Consider the following 15,451-nt stretch of genomic DNA (forward strand, 5'->3'; position numbering starts at 1 on the left):
AAAGAAAACTACACAAAAAAGTCTGATGTAACTCAAAGCTGATAACAGTGTCATCAGTAGATGGAACATTTTCTATCAAATTACTGAAATAAATTTATGACTATGAAATTAGGGCCCTCAGCCATTCAGCCAAGTATTTCCATCAGTGGTAAAACTAACAAGAACTGAGACATGCTGATTATTGAAAAGCAAAAATCTTCCCATGCAGATCATTGTCTGTCAGGTTGCATTAAATAGATAGTTCATTTAGAACTGAACTCTCCAAATAAAGGAAATTTGTCGTGAAGAAGAAAAAGAAATCAGTATTGTAAAAGATGCACTAAAGTCATTGATAAGTAAAAAGTATTTGAAGTTTCAGGTTATTCTCCTGCTGAATTCACAACCCCTTGCCTACTTCTCCCACATACTACCGTGTTTTGCAAGCAGAATTGTTCAGCTATGTTTCCTATTCCAGAGATTGTAATTACCATATATTTCAGAACTGCAACCATCAGACTGATAAAATTATGCAGCAATGTTTCATATTCTTCCTCCTAGACTTTTTGATATTTTGGAAAACTGTAGCTCTTCTGTTTATAATTTCTTTGAAAGAAAGTCATCTATATTTAGAGTGAGTACAGAAAAAAACACAGTAAATTCATTTAAGCAGATATATTCACAACCTCTATTTCCAAGTTTTAAAGAGATTTTTAATGTGTTTATTTAAGGGGAACAAATCCTGCATACCTTACTCCATATGCATCTCTAATGAATACTGATCTACTACAGTCAGAAAGGTACGATCTTTTAAATATATACAATAAAGCATATTTCTAGATAAAACGAATAATAAAAGCATCAATAAGATGGGCTTCCCAGCATGTTCTCAAGTAAAGTAATCATACAGTTAAGAGTCAGATTCAAAACTCACAAGTATGGTAACGGAGAAAAGGAAACTAACCAAAAGAAAGTCTGCTGTTTAGCTGAGGCTCAGCCTGTGCCCAGGGTTATACACTTGATATATGCAGTTTTGGTTAGCACTTCCCTTGAATTCAATTCTGAATGTGACAAGCCTCAGTAAGTCTCATTTAGCATTCCGTCTAATAAGGAAATTGAAGAGAAATTTAACTGAAAATCATGGCATACAAAGAAAAGAGAAGAAAAATAAACAGTGAAGTTATTTCTATTAGCGCAATACTCGTATATTACTGTAATAGTTCATGATGCTAAGATGGCCTGACTTTAGTTCATTTATACTTTTGTTCTGTATTACTAACAAATAGCTGCCGTTTTTTTGCAAAGAGTTTAAATTATACTTGTTGAAAATGAGTAAACAAGAAGTCATAACTGTGGTATAGGGATCCTGTGTAAGGAAAAATGCAAAAAATGTTTGTATTCTACAAGACTTATTCTAGTATTAATATTTTTTTAAAATGATAAATGTTAAAATACCTTTTTTATTTTTGTTTATTAGTTGATAAGTTTTCATTAAATGTGAAATGATGTTTTGTAGTTTTCAATGTTATTTTTTGCAGTTATTAGAATCCCTTAAAATGTATAGCATATGACCTGAACATTTTATATTTCCTCCATTTGCAAAAAAATATTAAAACAGATGAAGAAATATATGTGCCAACACACATTTTTGCCTGCCAGTCAGTTTAATATCCAAACCTTCCATTCAAAATAAAGGAGGCCAATTCTAGACACTTGATATGTAGGGATCCATTTGTCTCTGAGTTTGCAGGAAATTGAGGACATTTTTTCTACTTTAACTGTTTTAGATGCTATATTTGTTCAAGGATATGCCTTACCTTTTGCCTTTCCAATAATTAGGAAGTATTAAATAGAGTGATGGATGCAATGACAATTCTGTGGAACATAAAACCAAATATACTTTATTTAAGACTGTGTTTCAAAGTCTTTATGTTTTTATGTCTTTGTGAGGCACAGAGAAAGTACTCATTTCTATAACTCTTTTAACGAGCCTTTTTACTGCGTGACCAGATTTTACATAATGTATAATTGTCAGGGAGCTCTATTTTTCCCCAGAGCTTTGTGATTTCTATTACTGTTTATAAATCTTCTTTCAAACAGCTTAATGCATTTCCTGCTGGATGTACCTATAGCTACCAGTCCATTATGTTCTACAAGGGCTCACACAATATCTGAGAACAGATTAAAATACTCTTATTGGCCTTGAGCCAATCTGCAAAGGAAAGTAGGTTTAGCTACGCAATTACATTCCAGAAGACTTAAATAAAGTGCTGAAATCAGAATTCCTACAAGACTCCAGCTGCTGTGTCAGATCAATGTGCACCCAACGAGTCTGACAGAAATGAATTTCCTATTAGTGGTCATATTAAGATATTCTAAGAGTATTCTAGCATATACTTTCCATATATGCATGTGTGAACATTCAGTTTGACATCAACATTGACAATTCATTTAACTAGGATAAAGGCAGGACTTCACCACAGCTCAAGAACAGTGAGAAACAGCTTAGGTTTTGATCATCTGCAATGTAAAAAGTGGTCTTAAAAGTTTGCATGGGTTTAGAAAAAGAAACAGAAGAAAAAAATTGGTAGATATGTATGGAGGCAGCCAAAGGTATGCTGGATTAAATCTTTTAATGTTACGTCTTGATGTCTACCATGAGAACAACATAATTCAGTTTTGGGATTAAAATCAAACAGTTATTGAAATATACATTCAAAAAGGACTGGAGAATAATCCACATACAATAAAAGTATTCCTTTGCCACCCATCTCACTCTCAGTGTTTAACTGAAAGAAATCTTCGCTGGTTTCAATATTCTAGCTATGCCATCTCTGTGCTTCATCTGAAAACACTGGAAAACTGAAAGATATTGGTGAACTCAAACACTTCCCAAGCTGCCTTGTCCCCATGAATGTGAATACACACTGGATTTCAAAAATAGCTTCTTACTTCACTGAAAATCAACACGATTTTCAAATCAGTTATATGCTGAAATTGTACATACTCTGAGGAAACCTGGGTGGATTGTCGTTGACATCAGTGAGTGTGATATTTACAGTTGTTGACCCTGAAAGCCCTCCGACCTGCCCAGCCATATCTTTGGCTTGAATGACAACGGAATAATGCTCTCTGGCTTCCCTGTCCATGTTGTGCAAGGCAGTCCTGATGACTCCTGTGATAGAAAGAAAACAAAGAAACAAAAGAGAGATCAGGATTAGCTTGTCCAAGCAAGAGGAAAGGCTGGGAACAACCCTTCTTTTCAGGAAAGGTGAAGCGTGGCACGTTGTCTGGAAATGCAAATCAAAATAAGCTGGCTTTATTGTTTTTGTCTTATATATATGTAACAATGCCAGATGCTGCTAAACAATCAACTTGCTTGAGGGTATGAAGAAATTAAAATCAGATATATTACAACAACTATTAAATTAATAACTGATCCATCTTATATGAAATTCCATTGCCAAAACTCCAGTGTTTATTATTTACATTTTATTTAAATAGCTCATATTATTTAAATAGCTACTTAGTAGAAATATTAATAAATGGGAACTCTTACCCCACTGAAGAAGACAGAAATTCCTTTTAAGTAATGTTGATTTCTGAATTAAAATATGACATACCTCTTAAAACTACACAAAATCTAAACTTTATTATTATTATTATTTGACAAACCTCAAAAAGCTATACTTTCTTATTTGATAAGTCAATCATATGTATTTATGTTCGTAAGTGTGATTTACCTAATACTTGTCTGTAATGTGAAAGATAAGCTATTACCGTTTTTGCTACAGTACAGAGAGAAACCCAAAACTGAGAAATCCTAAAATACTATTATTTTTATCCATCACCATCAGAATTTTTTTAAAAACATTTAGTCAATAGCATACGCAGAAGCAAAGATTACAACAAAGGAACAGTTAACTTTGTGGGCTCAGTTTCAGTTATGGGAGACTTTGTAAATCAGTCCCGGCTAATTTCTTTGCTCACAGGCTGACAGAAACCTCATGGAATTCAATAAGGGGAAATCTCAAGTCCTGTGCCAGGGAACCAGTACATGCCACGGACAGACTAGCTGGGAAGCAGCTTTTCAGAAAAAGGCTCTAGAGAGTCCTTCAAGTTGGACATGAACCAGCAACATGCCTTTGCAGCAAACAAGACAAATGGCATCCTGGGCTACATTATGAAAAGCATTGCCAGCAGGTCAAGGGATGGGATCCTGCTCTGCTCACCACTAGTGAGGCCACATCTGGAGTGCTAAGTCCAGCTCTGAGCTCACCAGTACGTAAAAGACATTGACAGACTGGAGTGAGTTATACAGAAATAAACAAACATGTGAAATGCCAAATCTGTTAACATTAAATTTTCAAAACCTAAAATTTTAACATAACTTGGGTTTGGATTCTTAAACTGAGTGGCTGTTACAATTAGTAAGAAAATATACCACAGCATGATCAGATGTTGCTTCTGGGTAAATTTTTAAACATTTAATAGCCATTAGCACAAAGCGACTTAAGAAGATGATCCTTGCTCTTCTAGACAACCATGATTGTACATGTACATAATGTAGAGCATGATTCTCAAGTTCTTTGGTTCCCACGGTCTTAGATGATGCAGATAGTGACCTCCAGAACACTACTTTTCTTGTGCTTTAAAATTACTTTGCATTTCTTCAGTAAAACCATTTAGCCATTGTTTCGTATAAAATGGAAGTTTTCATGTAGCTTATACCATTGTTTCCATTCTATTCTGAAAACAAGTAACACATAAATAAGTAGAACTATAAAAAAATAATAATATTGCAAAGTATCAATGAAGACTCAGAATTATTTTAACACAGTTTTGCCCTGTAAGTTCCTTTTCATAAAAAGCACAGATTCTGGACAAGTTGGCGAAAAATAGTATACCAGTCTGTTTTAGTTAATCAGTGATTTTTCCTTTAAATGATACAGTTAGAAACAAACCTTTTATCACAAATTTCACCTTGATATACTGAGATTAATCATAATTTATACATACTGTAACAGAAAGGTATGGAGACATTTGGATAAATGGTACTGATGCAACTTAAATCTGTAGTTTCATCAGAATCAATATGTTCACAAAATCTGATACCATTGTCCTGAAAATTCATTTTACTAAAGATCAGAATATAGAAAAGTATGAAAATTAAAAATGTCCTGCTTTGATATTTTTCAAATAAATTGCTTCATTTTTTTCACATTGAAACCAAATTTATCAGAACACTTAATGTTTATGAATATGCATGGAGTATAGGATTTTTTTTTTTAAAAAAACCCCTTCCATTTCAATTTGAAACAGATCACATTTTACATAGTGGAACATCTTCTGTACAGTCCTCATAAACTAGTCACATTTTTAAACTCACTTAAACAAACAGAAATTCCTCTGTATTATAATTACTTTCCTCTTCCTTTTTGCTTCAAGGAGTATGGTACTGAATCAATGTTTGTAGACAGTTAATAAGGGTTTGTGGGTGAGTAATCATTTGATCGCTCCCATTTGCATCAGTTTCTTCTTTTCTGAAAACTGAGCAAATGAAAATGGGCAAGTTTTTAATTCCAAAATCTTGTATCCGAATTTTAGAATAAGAAAATTGATTTTTTGATGCTGCAGGACAGGAGATAAGGGAAGATTCAGTTTTTTCTCGATTGCATATACATATATACATCCTAAAATTAGATCAGTATGAAGTACGTTACTACTGTGAGGACCCTAATGCTCCATCCTTGTCACTAGCAGCTCCACCAACTCTTCTGGCAGTATAGCACTAGAATTACACATAATTTCAAATTTCTCTAATGACACCAAAAGGTGTAAGGAGAACTTTCTCAGTTCCCGTTTCCTATAACACAATCTGAAATGCTCAAGCAATGTTCCTTCTAAAGGAGGAATTGCACCTGAGTATCTTGAACATACTTGGCAGGGGCTCCTATACATCCCACGAGAAGACAGGAAATTCATATTGAGACATCTCGCTGTCTAAAATGGTGAGGAAAGAAACTGAAAAAGAAAACTGTCAGAGGCTTTTTAAATTTAAATACAGCCTTAATTTTGCCTCATATTTGTTAGGCAGCACTGTGACCCTGTTAACCGACTACTTTTCAGCTAAGTTTCCAATATTTATTCATCTTTACTAAGAAAGGAAAGCAAGGGAAAAAAAAAAAAAGTGAGATACAGACATCATTACAGGGACACCCCGCCCTGTTTCAGGTATTAAGTAAAGAATTTTTGCAGAAGTTTGACTATTATGTCAAAAATCACATGCAACATGGAGACTGAGATCTATTGGAATGGAAGTGAGAAGGAGACACAGCTCTGGACCTCTGGTCTGCTGAGTTTAGTCATACCTATTTCTATCTTAGAATTATGTGAGATGCATTTTCCCACATTGAAGGATCTCCCAGAACACAGCTTTTCTTCTGACTTCTTGGCTAAATTTATTCACATCTATATCACCACCACTTTTGGGTTTTTTCTCTGACTGTTTCTAACGTCTTGGAAAGCACTTTTTCCAATTTGAACTTATCTTCCTTGACCACGGATGACCAGAAAGCTACCTATATTCCAGATGAGATTTTGTCACCACCTTTTCTAATTACAACTTCCCCCCCCCCCCCCCCCCCCCCCCCCCCAATTACATCACATAGGTGATTCATCTGATTCATCTCTGTTTGACTAATACACCCAGGACATGCTCCTCTAATGATACTTCAAAATTAATGAAACCAGAATTTCTGTAGAACGACAAAATATTTTGAGTTGGAAGGGGCCTCTAATGATCATGGAGTCCCAACTCCCTGCTCCTCACAGAACTAACTAAAACTAAACAATACACCTAACAGCATCATCCAGACAGTCTTCTTATTAGTCCTGCAACATAATCCTTTACTAAATAATACTATTAAATTTCCTTATGTTAATACTATTAAATTTCCTTATGTTCTCCTTGCTCTTGCCCTCAAAGATGTAAGTTTCTTCCTCTGTACTGACAATTCCTCACAACTACTTGCAATCAGGAAATTTCTTCATGATGGTCCTGCACTTATCCTTTAAACATCAGACAAAACTGTCACAGAACATTTAGATGAAAGACTGATATGTCTACTACTGTGGATAGCTCGTTCTCCTTCCTTTTACCCAACACCTGTGGATTTGAGAAAGCCCTGAAAGTAAGTTTATTTTTGGCAAGTTTTACTTCCTTCTCCATTCAGGCTCTCTGACTTCATTCTGGATGCTGAACTGCAGTCAATCCCTTCCTCCCCACCCCCACCCCATCCCCCCCTCCCCCAGTTTTCTTTAAGATACTTCTATGCTCTGCAGCATCTGACAATGTGTTATGTTGTCTTTTTTAGCATTCTGTGAAGAACCATTTTACTTGCATGTAAAAAGAGATACAACAGAAGGCTCAACTGTAACTGAGACCATACAAATGAACACTTTTAAATTCAAGTGCAGACAATTATTAAGAAAAGTCTGCCACAGCCAAGTGCCCAACTATGCATTTAATGAAGTATTTAACTATGTACTTACCTGACAGTCTGGTACACTTGAAGTAATTTATCTTATTACTTATACAAAACAAGACCTTCTTTTACATTCAGTAACCATTGCAGAATTTCAGTCAGCTTTACCTTACAGCCTACTCCTGCATGATGTGTGAATGGAACCTTCCCAGAATAAACCATGGTTCATTTTAACATTTTGAGCAAAAAGGTTTTCTATCTAGTGGAAAAAAAAAACAACAAACCACCACCAACAAAGAACAGAACAAACCAGCTCCACTTTAATGACAAATTGGTTTGTCATGGGCAATTGATTTTTTTTTTTTGTTTGCAAAATTTCCATTATCTTGTTGGATCCTGCTCCTGGTCACCAGAGATTTTATGAAGGACCAGTCGGTCATACTAGATTCTCCATATTCTAATTTCTTACATATCTGTCTTGTCATGATCACAACCACTACATGGTTCAAATATAATTTAAAGTATCTATTTAATAACTAATCGTGTGGTTTTACTAATTACTGAGGGAAGTGAACTGTTGCAGAGAATAATTTCATTAGTATTTTTACTTTGTGAATAAAAGCTCTATTTTTATACCTGCTTTCCTTTAGAATATGTTAGGATATTAGCCAATTTTATTGCAACAATATTTTTAATATATTGTATACATTCAAATACATTTCAAAATCTAGTACTACTCAATCCTGAAAGAATTAGATACATCTTGTTTAAGAGAAGTATGGGGTTTGCATTTTGAGATAAATATTGAGCAAGTACAAGTCAGCAGATGCATTTCTTTTTTAAAAAAATATTAAAATAAACTTTGAATCTAGAAATCCCAATAGACTTTGAATTGGATTTGTGATTTAGTTTGAACTATAACTGTAAACGGAATGTGCAGTAGAGATATCATGGTCATACTCCACATACTGAATGCTTCTATAACATAGATGTTTTTAATCTAGCTTTTTGAGTCAATTATGCTTTATGTAACTAAAAGCATACATTTTGTTCCTCTACAGGGACATCACTAGACACTTCATAGCTAAAAGTCAAAGCACTATAGCCATGACAATTAGTGGTCAACTTTCTTCTATGGTCATGATTATAGTACTGAAAACACTATGCCCTTTCTTAAGGAAAATTACCATTGAAATAAAATACATTACTCCATCACTGAAAGACAACTGCTGTAATAAAATAGAAATTGCTGAAAAATATGAATATTTAAAAAATAAAATAGTAAAGAGTTTTAAATAAGTAGGTTAGATGAGTGTTCATTTGGTATTAAAAGAAGCGGTGGATTTACCAGACATTATATTACAATGGATACCCCCAGGAAATAAATAAATAAATAAACAAATTAATTCATGAAAAAGCTAACAGTCTATTCACAGAATCACTGAATGGTCAGGGTTGGAAGGGACCTCTAGAAACCATCTAGTCCAACCCCTCTGCTAAAGTAGGTTCACCTAGATCAGGCTGCAGGTTGCAATTCACTGTTAGTAAATAAAACTACCTCAAAAATCTTGAATAAGAGCCTGAATTTAGAAATTGAAAAAGTCTTCTGCTGAAACCTCCTGAATTAAGGAATCTGAAGAAAGCTTCACAGACTGAGTGGAAAATACACCGTTCTTTGTGGCAATTGCATTGATGCCAAATGTAATCATAGCATCTTCCACTCTTTTCATAATGCAAAGCCTATTCAAATGAATCGAATTAAGAATTTGCTGCCATGCTGCCTCCCAGAATGCAGACAAGACACTCTAATCTGCCATATGCAATTGCTGCAAATCAAAAGAATATTTATAGATACCATGCAAGTGACCACCCTATTTGAGCAGGAAGCTGTCATTTTTTCTCTTGCCAATAGCTGAAGCATATGTATACGGATGCCAGGTTTGCCAGCTCTGTTTCAGTTAGCGTGGCTCACAGTATTTTACCTTTCTCTCCACATCATGTAGGCTGGTTTATTCAGCAGGACATTACTATCAGGGATGTTTTTCCACTGAACTGTTGTGGTTCTCCCATTGTCTTCAGATTGCTGCTACTTTCAAATTATTATGCTATGGAAGAGATATTTTCTAGATTTAGTGGTAGTGGACTTTTGTTTATGCCACTGTGAGTCTTGCCATTCCTGTAAACATCAACTTTTCACTCTGGCCTAAACATCTGCATCAAACTTTTCAAGCGATTTAGCATTTAAACAAAAGTGACTTTTTTTGATGCAGACCTCATTATCTATTCACAACCCAAACTCTTCTAGCAAACCTATGTCTGGTGTGGCTTTCTATAGTTGTAAAGGTATAGGAGTCTTTTAATTTATTCTGTTGAGCTGTACAGACACGGTTTTACTGTCTGAGGACCTCTGTCCAGGTTGGACTGTAAACCTGATATACACACACAACACCAGTAGTATCTGGCAGGCTGTACGGCTGCAACTTGAAGTACTGTGTATAAATACTTTTTTCTGTGTTTAAAAGTAGCAGAGGGGAGCTAATCATGGCGAGTAAAAGAGTTGTTAGATTGTAGTACAGACAGGATGGGAACGTATTTTAACAGAAACAGTCAGTGGAAATGGAACAGAATGAGGTGTGCTGTCATAATAACAATGAAGTAAATTACAGAGTCATTAGATTAAGTTGGGTCTGGTAAGACAGACACTATCAATTCTTCACAATATTTTCTAGTCAAAGGAAACAAGCTTCCGTATCCATCCACAAAGAAACAGGCATGAACTGGACTGTAAGAAAAGAAGTAGTCTTCAGCTTCCAAAAATATTTTCAGATTCTCTAAGAGAAGTCAGCACTGGGTAGCCACCACTTGACAGCTCAAGAGGTGGGGAGGAGTCACTGGAAGCCAGAAACCTGGCCATTTCTTTTTCTATTTAACAAAGCAGTATTTTTTTCCCAAACACATTACTATAAAATACATTACATGGCTTAACATCCAATTAGGTACAGCATTTGTAGTAATTTGAATCTTCAAAACGGAGACTTTTTAAGCAACACTTTGGAATGAAATCAAAGTTTAGCTAACATTTTTAATATAGTTTATGCCATTTGATGCATCCACATTCTTCAAAAATACCAAGATATTAAAGCTTAATGATGAATTCTTTATCTGACGGATTAACTGTTAAAAGCCAAATGGGACCACCGGATCTTCTGTAGAACTGAGGCCATTAACTGAACTACCACTGCACTGAACCTGGCAGTTTGATTCCGGCTACAGCACATCGTCCTGAAAGCATGTAATTTTGAAATGAACTGATCAAGAGGTAGAAAGTATCACCTGTTTCCTTGAGTGAATATTCCAGACATTAATCATCAAGTCAAAGGTCTACCCTTGATTTGCTAGCATGCACTTTCAATTTCAAACCATTGACTCTTGCTGCCCTCTTTCAGACTATTAGTTCCCAGTATTTCTCCTTGTAAAGGTACTGCTATATTCTTATGAAGATAACCTTTCTAATAAACTGCTAAAAAAAAAAAACACTCTAAAGCCTTTTCTTCCACTCAAGTGTTAATTGTTCTTTTCAGTTTTCCAAAATTTTGTAAAAATACAGAAAAACTAAATTCATATTTCAATAATGCTAACATCACCCCCCCCCCCCTTCCCAGCACCAAACTGATGTAAATTTCACTTTCCTGATATTTTTACAATATCTAAAAAATCTATTTAAGAGTTGTGTTGGGCTTTTTTTTGTTTTGTTTTGGGCTTTTTTGCTTATTACTGCTTTTAGTTCTTTGGAAACTCCTTTTGAGCTGTGTTATTCTTAGTTTACATAGTTCTCCTGGATACTGCCTCAATCTCCTCAGTTCTAATTGTAGGGTGTTGCCTTTATTGTGTGGCACAGGTTATAAAACAACCTGGATTATTTTGACAGAAAGGACTGTTCTCATCTTTATTTATCATCCTGCCATTTTTGTGTCATCTAAAATTTTTATCAGCAGTAATCTTATGTTTACTTTTAATCCCCACAGAAAGAAGCTAAATAGGGTTGCTCTTACTCTGATCCATGTAGAGCTCTGGTGGAATCTTTTCCTTGCATGATGATTTTGCCTTGACGACTTTTTGCTTACTCCTAGGTAGCTAGTTCATAGGCATTTAATATGTGCTTTGCTGCTACTGCTTATTGCTTTCTATTAAACTAGAATGTCATGTGACATGGCAGTTATCTTTTTCAATATAACTTGTAATTTCATAAAACAAAGAAATCTGGTTTCTTTACCGTGACCCGTTTCCCAGAAAAACACATGGAAAGACATCATTGCTATTTTTATTTTTGTACTGGTTGAATTCTTTCACAGCTCCTCTATTTTTCTTTTTTTCTTTTTGCCTAAATTGGCCAGCCTTATGTTACAGATTTCGTTTTGCTTGGCCTTTCAGAAGACTGACACATGCTTACATTCTACAGATTTCCTTATACATTTCTTTATTCGCGAAGAATCCATCACCCTCCCTAGTTTTCAGACTGGACAGTAATTACAGTTCTTCATTAATCTAATCCTGTTTCTAGAAGAGTTAACAATTCATGGTGAAAAATAGGAAAAAAGGGCCTAATTCCTCCATTTTCAGAAATCATTTATCAATATGTTATGTCCTGAAAATGTACAAGTTTTTTCTTTTGAAGTATAAATTGCACGTAAGTTCCTATGAATTTTCAGACAGCAAAATAATTTGAACATTTCTTCAAGCAAATACCCTGAGTGGTTTTGACCTCTCCTAAAATTGCTTCTCCGTTATTGAAGATTTTTTTTTTTAAACACAAAACATTGAAGATGAGGTATGGAGGAGCTGAAGAAAGCCTTAAAGACAGACTGATTTGAGTAAAAAGATTGTTGTGTCTAGCAGCAACATGCAACTATATACTAGCTCTCTGTATAACTGTGCATGATGAAATACTTCAATTTATAATAGAAGACACTTCAGTGGTTTTGCGCTGACTTGTGATTTCCTTGGAACTGAATCTGAATTAGTGACATTTCTACAGTTCTGAAGAAACATATGGTTTAGGAGCAAACAGGGCTAAATGGCCAGATTCCCCAACACAAACAACACAGTGGTCAAACTCTGACATGTTCCTGTAAATGCAGAAGGTGCATATAAAGCAGCATGAGGCAAGCCTAGAGCAGTATAATGCTACTGCTGTGTTGAAAATGTATTTTTCTCCTTTGACAATTCAGTTAAAAATGTATTTAAAAACCAAAAAAGAATTTGTACTCTAACTGGGGAGGTGGCATGTGTGTGTGTGTGTGTGTGTGTTAGAGGAAGGTAACTCTCTTCAAACAACTGCTGGTCGTATAATGAAATACGTAAAATATTATGTTCAAGTAGTATGTATGAAACATACCTAGATACAGATATACATGACCAACAGATACCTTAATGCTGCTTAGATATTGAGGACTTCTCCGTAACAGAGGACTTGTCATGTAGACAAGCAGAGGAACCAAGCAAATTATATGAGTGTGAAGATAAGGCAAAGGCAAAGAATGCTCCAAGGGAAGAAATTGCACATTAAGTGTGATTTCTTCAGATATAAACTTCTTATAGGTGTATTTAATCCTTGGTGAGAAGGAACAGACTTATGACATGAGATGAACTAAACAAGTAAAAAGAGGATGTGCTCAGCAACCTTTGAACACAGCAGATGGAAACTAAGTACGGGAATCTTCTCAAAGGGAATCCCATTTGACATGAAAGAGCTTAAAACTGCCTGGAAAACTAATTGCTTATATTCACAAGCTTGGAAATACCTCTCTTTTAAAACAGAAATTGTATTGACTGCCAGTTATCAAACATTACTTCTTGTAATGTCGCTTACTTTCAGCCTACAGGAAAATGTATTCAATTTATAGCTTGAATGAAAATGACAAAATAATAGACAGCTGAAGGTTAAAGCTGCTAATATCTCACTCCTAATCCAAAGCTACTTGTTACTTTCTTCATAATGGAACGAAAAATAAAGATGGAGCCACAGACTTGACTTCCTGTTTCTCATCTACTATTATTAAATTATGCGTTTAGGCAAATTAAACTTTTTGTCTTTGTTGAGTACATGAAAATGTATTGGAGATAATTAACATAGTTTCCCATTCTGTTCAGTAATATTGTGGTTTCTATTCGAAGTAAATCACCTCAATAAGAAGGACAAGAAGAGAGACAATGACCCTATAGTCATGACAAAAGAACTTTCAAATAGGGTTAAAACAGTGTCTGGCTAATTAAAAAACTGAATGCAACATACAAATCTTGAAAAGATTCCACATTTGGATGAAATTTAATCTGCTGACTAAATTAATTACAACTGACAGACAAGGTCAAGACATATGATTCAGATTATCTGTTTAAGATAGCTTGCTTAAGAAAACTGGCTTAACCTACAGACCAAACATTTACATGGTGGTTGTGTTCTTTTCTCCCTGTGATGCTCATTATGTACCCATGAGCATCCCACTCAACCACAATGCTTCACTGACCCATGCATAACTCATTAAGAAATTTCTAGCAGTACAGCATAATTTATAATTGTTATAAGTCATTTAGAGCACAACCTTACTCAGCATTGAAGTATGCTTGTTTGTAAAGTGCAAATGAAATACAATGAGACTGGTGTCCATATGGAAATGTGAAACACTTTCCAAGTAACCTAGGTACTTGAATTACAACGAAACCATTTCTCCTTGACATGTTATGATAGTAGCCATGCAAGCTAACGTCGCTTCGAAGTAAAATCATTAGATTCGACAAACAGCAAAATAACATCCGCAAAATTTCTTCATTTTGGAAAGTCTTCAGTGCTAGATACCAGAGTGTAAATATATATACACACCCATACATATATATTACTACTACAGATACTACCTTACAAATATGACTTAATTGGTTTCCCTACAGGTCATTGAAAGAAAAATCCTAGAAACAAAGTATTATTGTAATGTTTTCAGGGGGGACGGCCAGATGGGACAACAACCAAAAACCAACCAACCAACCAACAAAAAACCCCAACAACCACAACAAACCCACAAACAAAACCCAAGTCAAAACATTTTAATCACCAAAAATTTATAAATTAATTGAAACTTCAGTACTTGTACAAAATCTCGATCTATTCAAACAATGAAAAATATTCGTTCAAACTCCCTGTAGGAGAAAAAATGTCTAGGAACTGCACTCTGGATAAACAGTATGCTGACTCAGGAACCGCAGTAGATCACAAACAGATATTTTTGAATTAAGTGTACCACAGTTTTCATAATGTTCTGATGCACACAAAAACCATGAAGCTATGTAAATAAAAAAAGAAACAGTATAATAAACTTCTGATATGTGAATATATGAAAATTCATAAATCTTATTTTCTTACTTAGACCCAGCGCTCACAAAATCTTTGTCTATTAGATGACATAATAGGTAGCAATTGGCTTCTACTGAGATTCACTCAGGATTTATTGACCTGAGAGTTAGATACTGATCTAGTAAGAGAAAAGATAAATCTCTGCGTAGAGGTATAATAAATCCTACAGTTGGCTGAAACCAGAAGTCTGTGTTGTTCCATTGCTACAGTGCACTGCTATGAAGAAAATGACTACTGAATTAGTGAAGAAAGAGGAACCTCCACACTACGATAAATTAAAAAGCATCAAAATAAGGTCACACAAAACATAAAGTATGACAATTCCATGACAGGACACGATTTTAAAAAGTTATTTTTCTCTTTTCGATTTGACTGAATACATTATTCTGCAAGGTGGTCAGACTCTGGTGTACGTATTAGCATTGAACACCTCTTGATTTGAAACTGAAGCTTGCCTCCATTTGAAATTATTCTGAATTTAGACATAGCAAAAAATTTTAATACAAGTGCTGACTCCTGAAAGTTCCTACTGTAGCAAGAATAACTCAGGAATAACTCCACATACATTTTGTTATTAGCCCTGGGA

The 15,451-nt window shown here is 34.8% G+C and overlaps 1 protein-coding gene across 2 annotated transcripts in view; it reads right to left on the reverse strand.

Moving 5' to 3' along the window:
* CDH18 (cadherin 18) overlaps positions 1 to 15,451 on the reverse strand; it is a 343,866-nt gene that overhangs the window by 82,080 nt on the left and 246,335 nt on the right. For both annotated transcript variants that reach the window (XM_040587697.1, XM_040587698.1), the window contains exon 8: positions 2,984 to 3,151. In XM_040587697.1, coding sequence (XP_040443631.1) covers positions 2,984 to 3,151 — 168 coding nt within the window. The remainder of the gene's footprint in view (positions 1 to 2,983; positions 3,152 to 15,451) is intronic.

This window comes from Falco naumanni, chromosome 3 (genome assembly GCF_017639655.2).
Source record: "Falco naumanni isolate bFalNau1 chromosome 3, bFalNau1.pat, whole genome shotgun sequence".
NCBI classification, from domain to species: Eukaryota; Metazoa; Chordata; class Aves; order Falconiformes; family Falconidae; genus Falco; species Falco naumanni.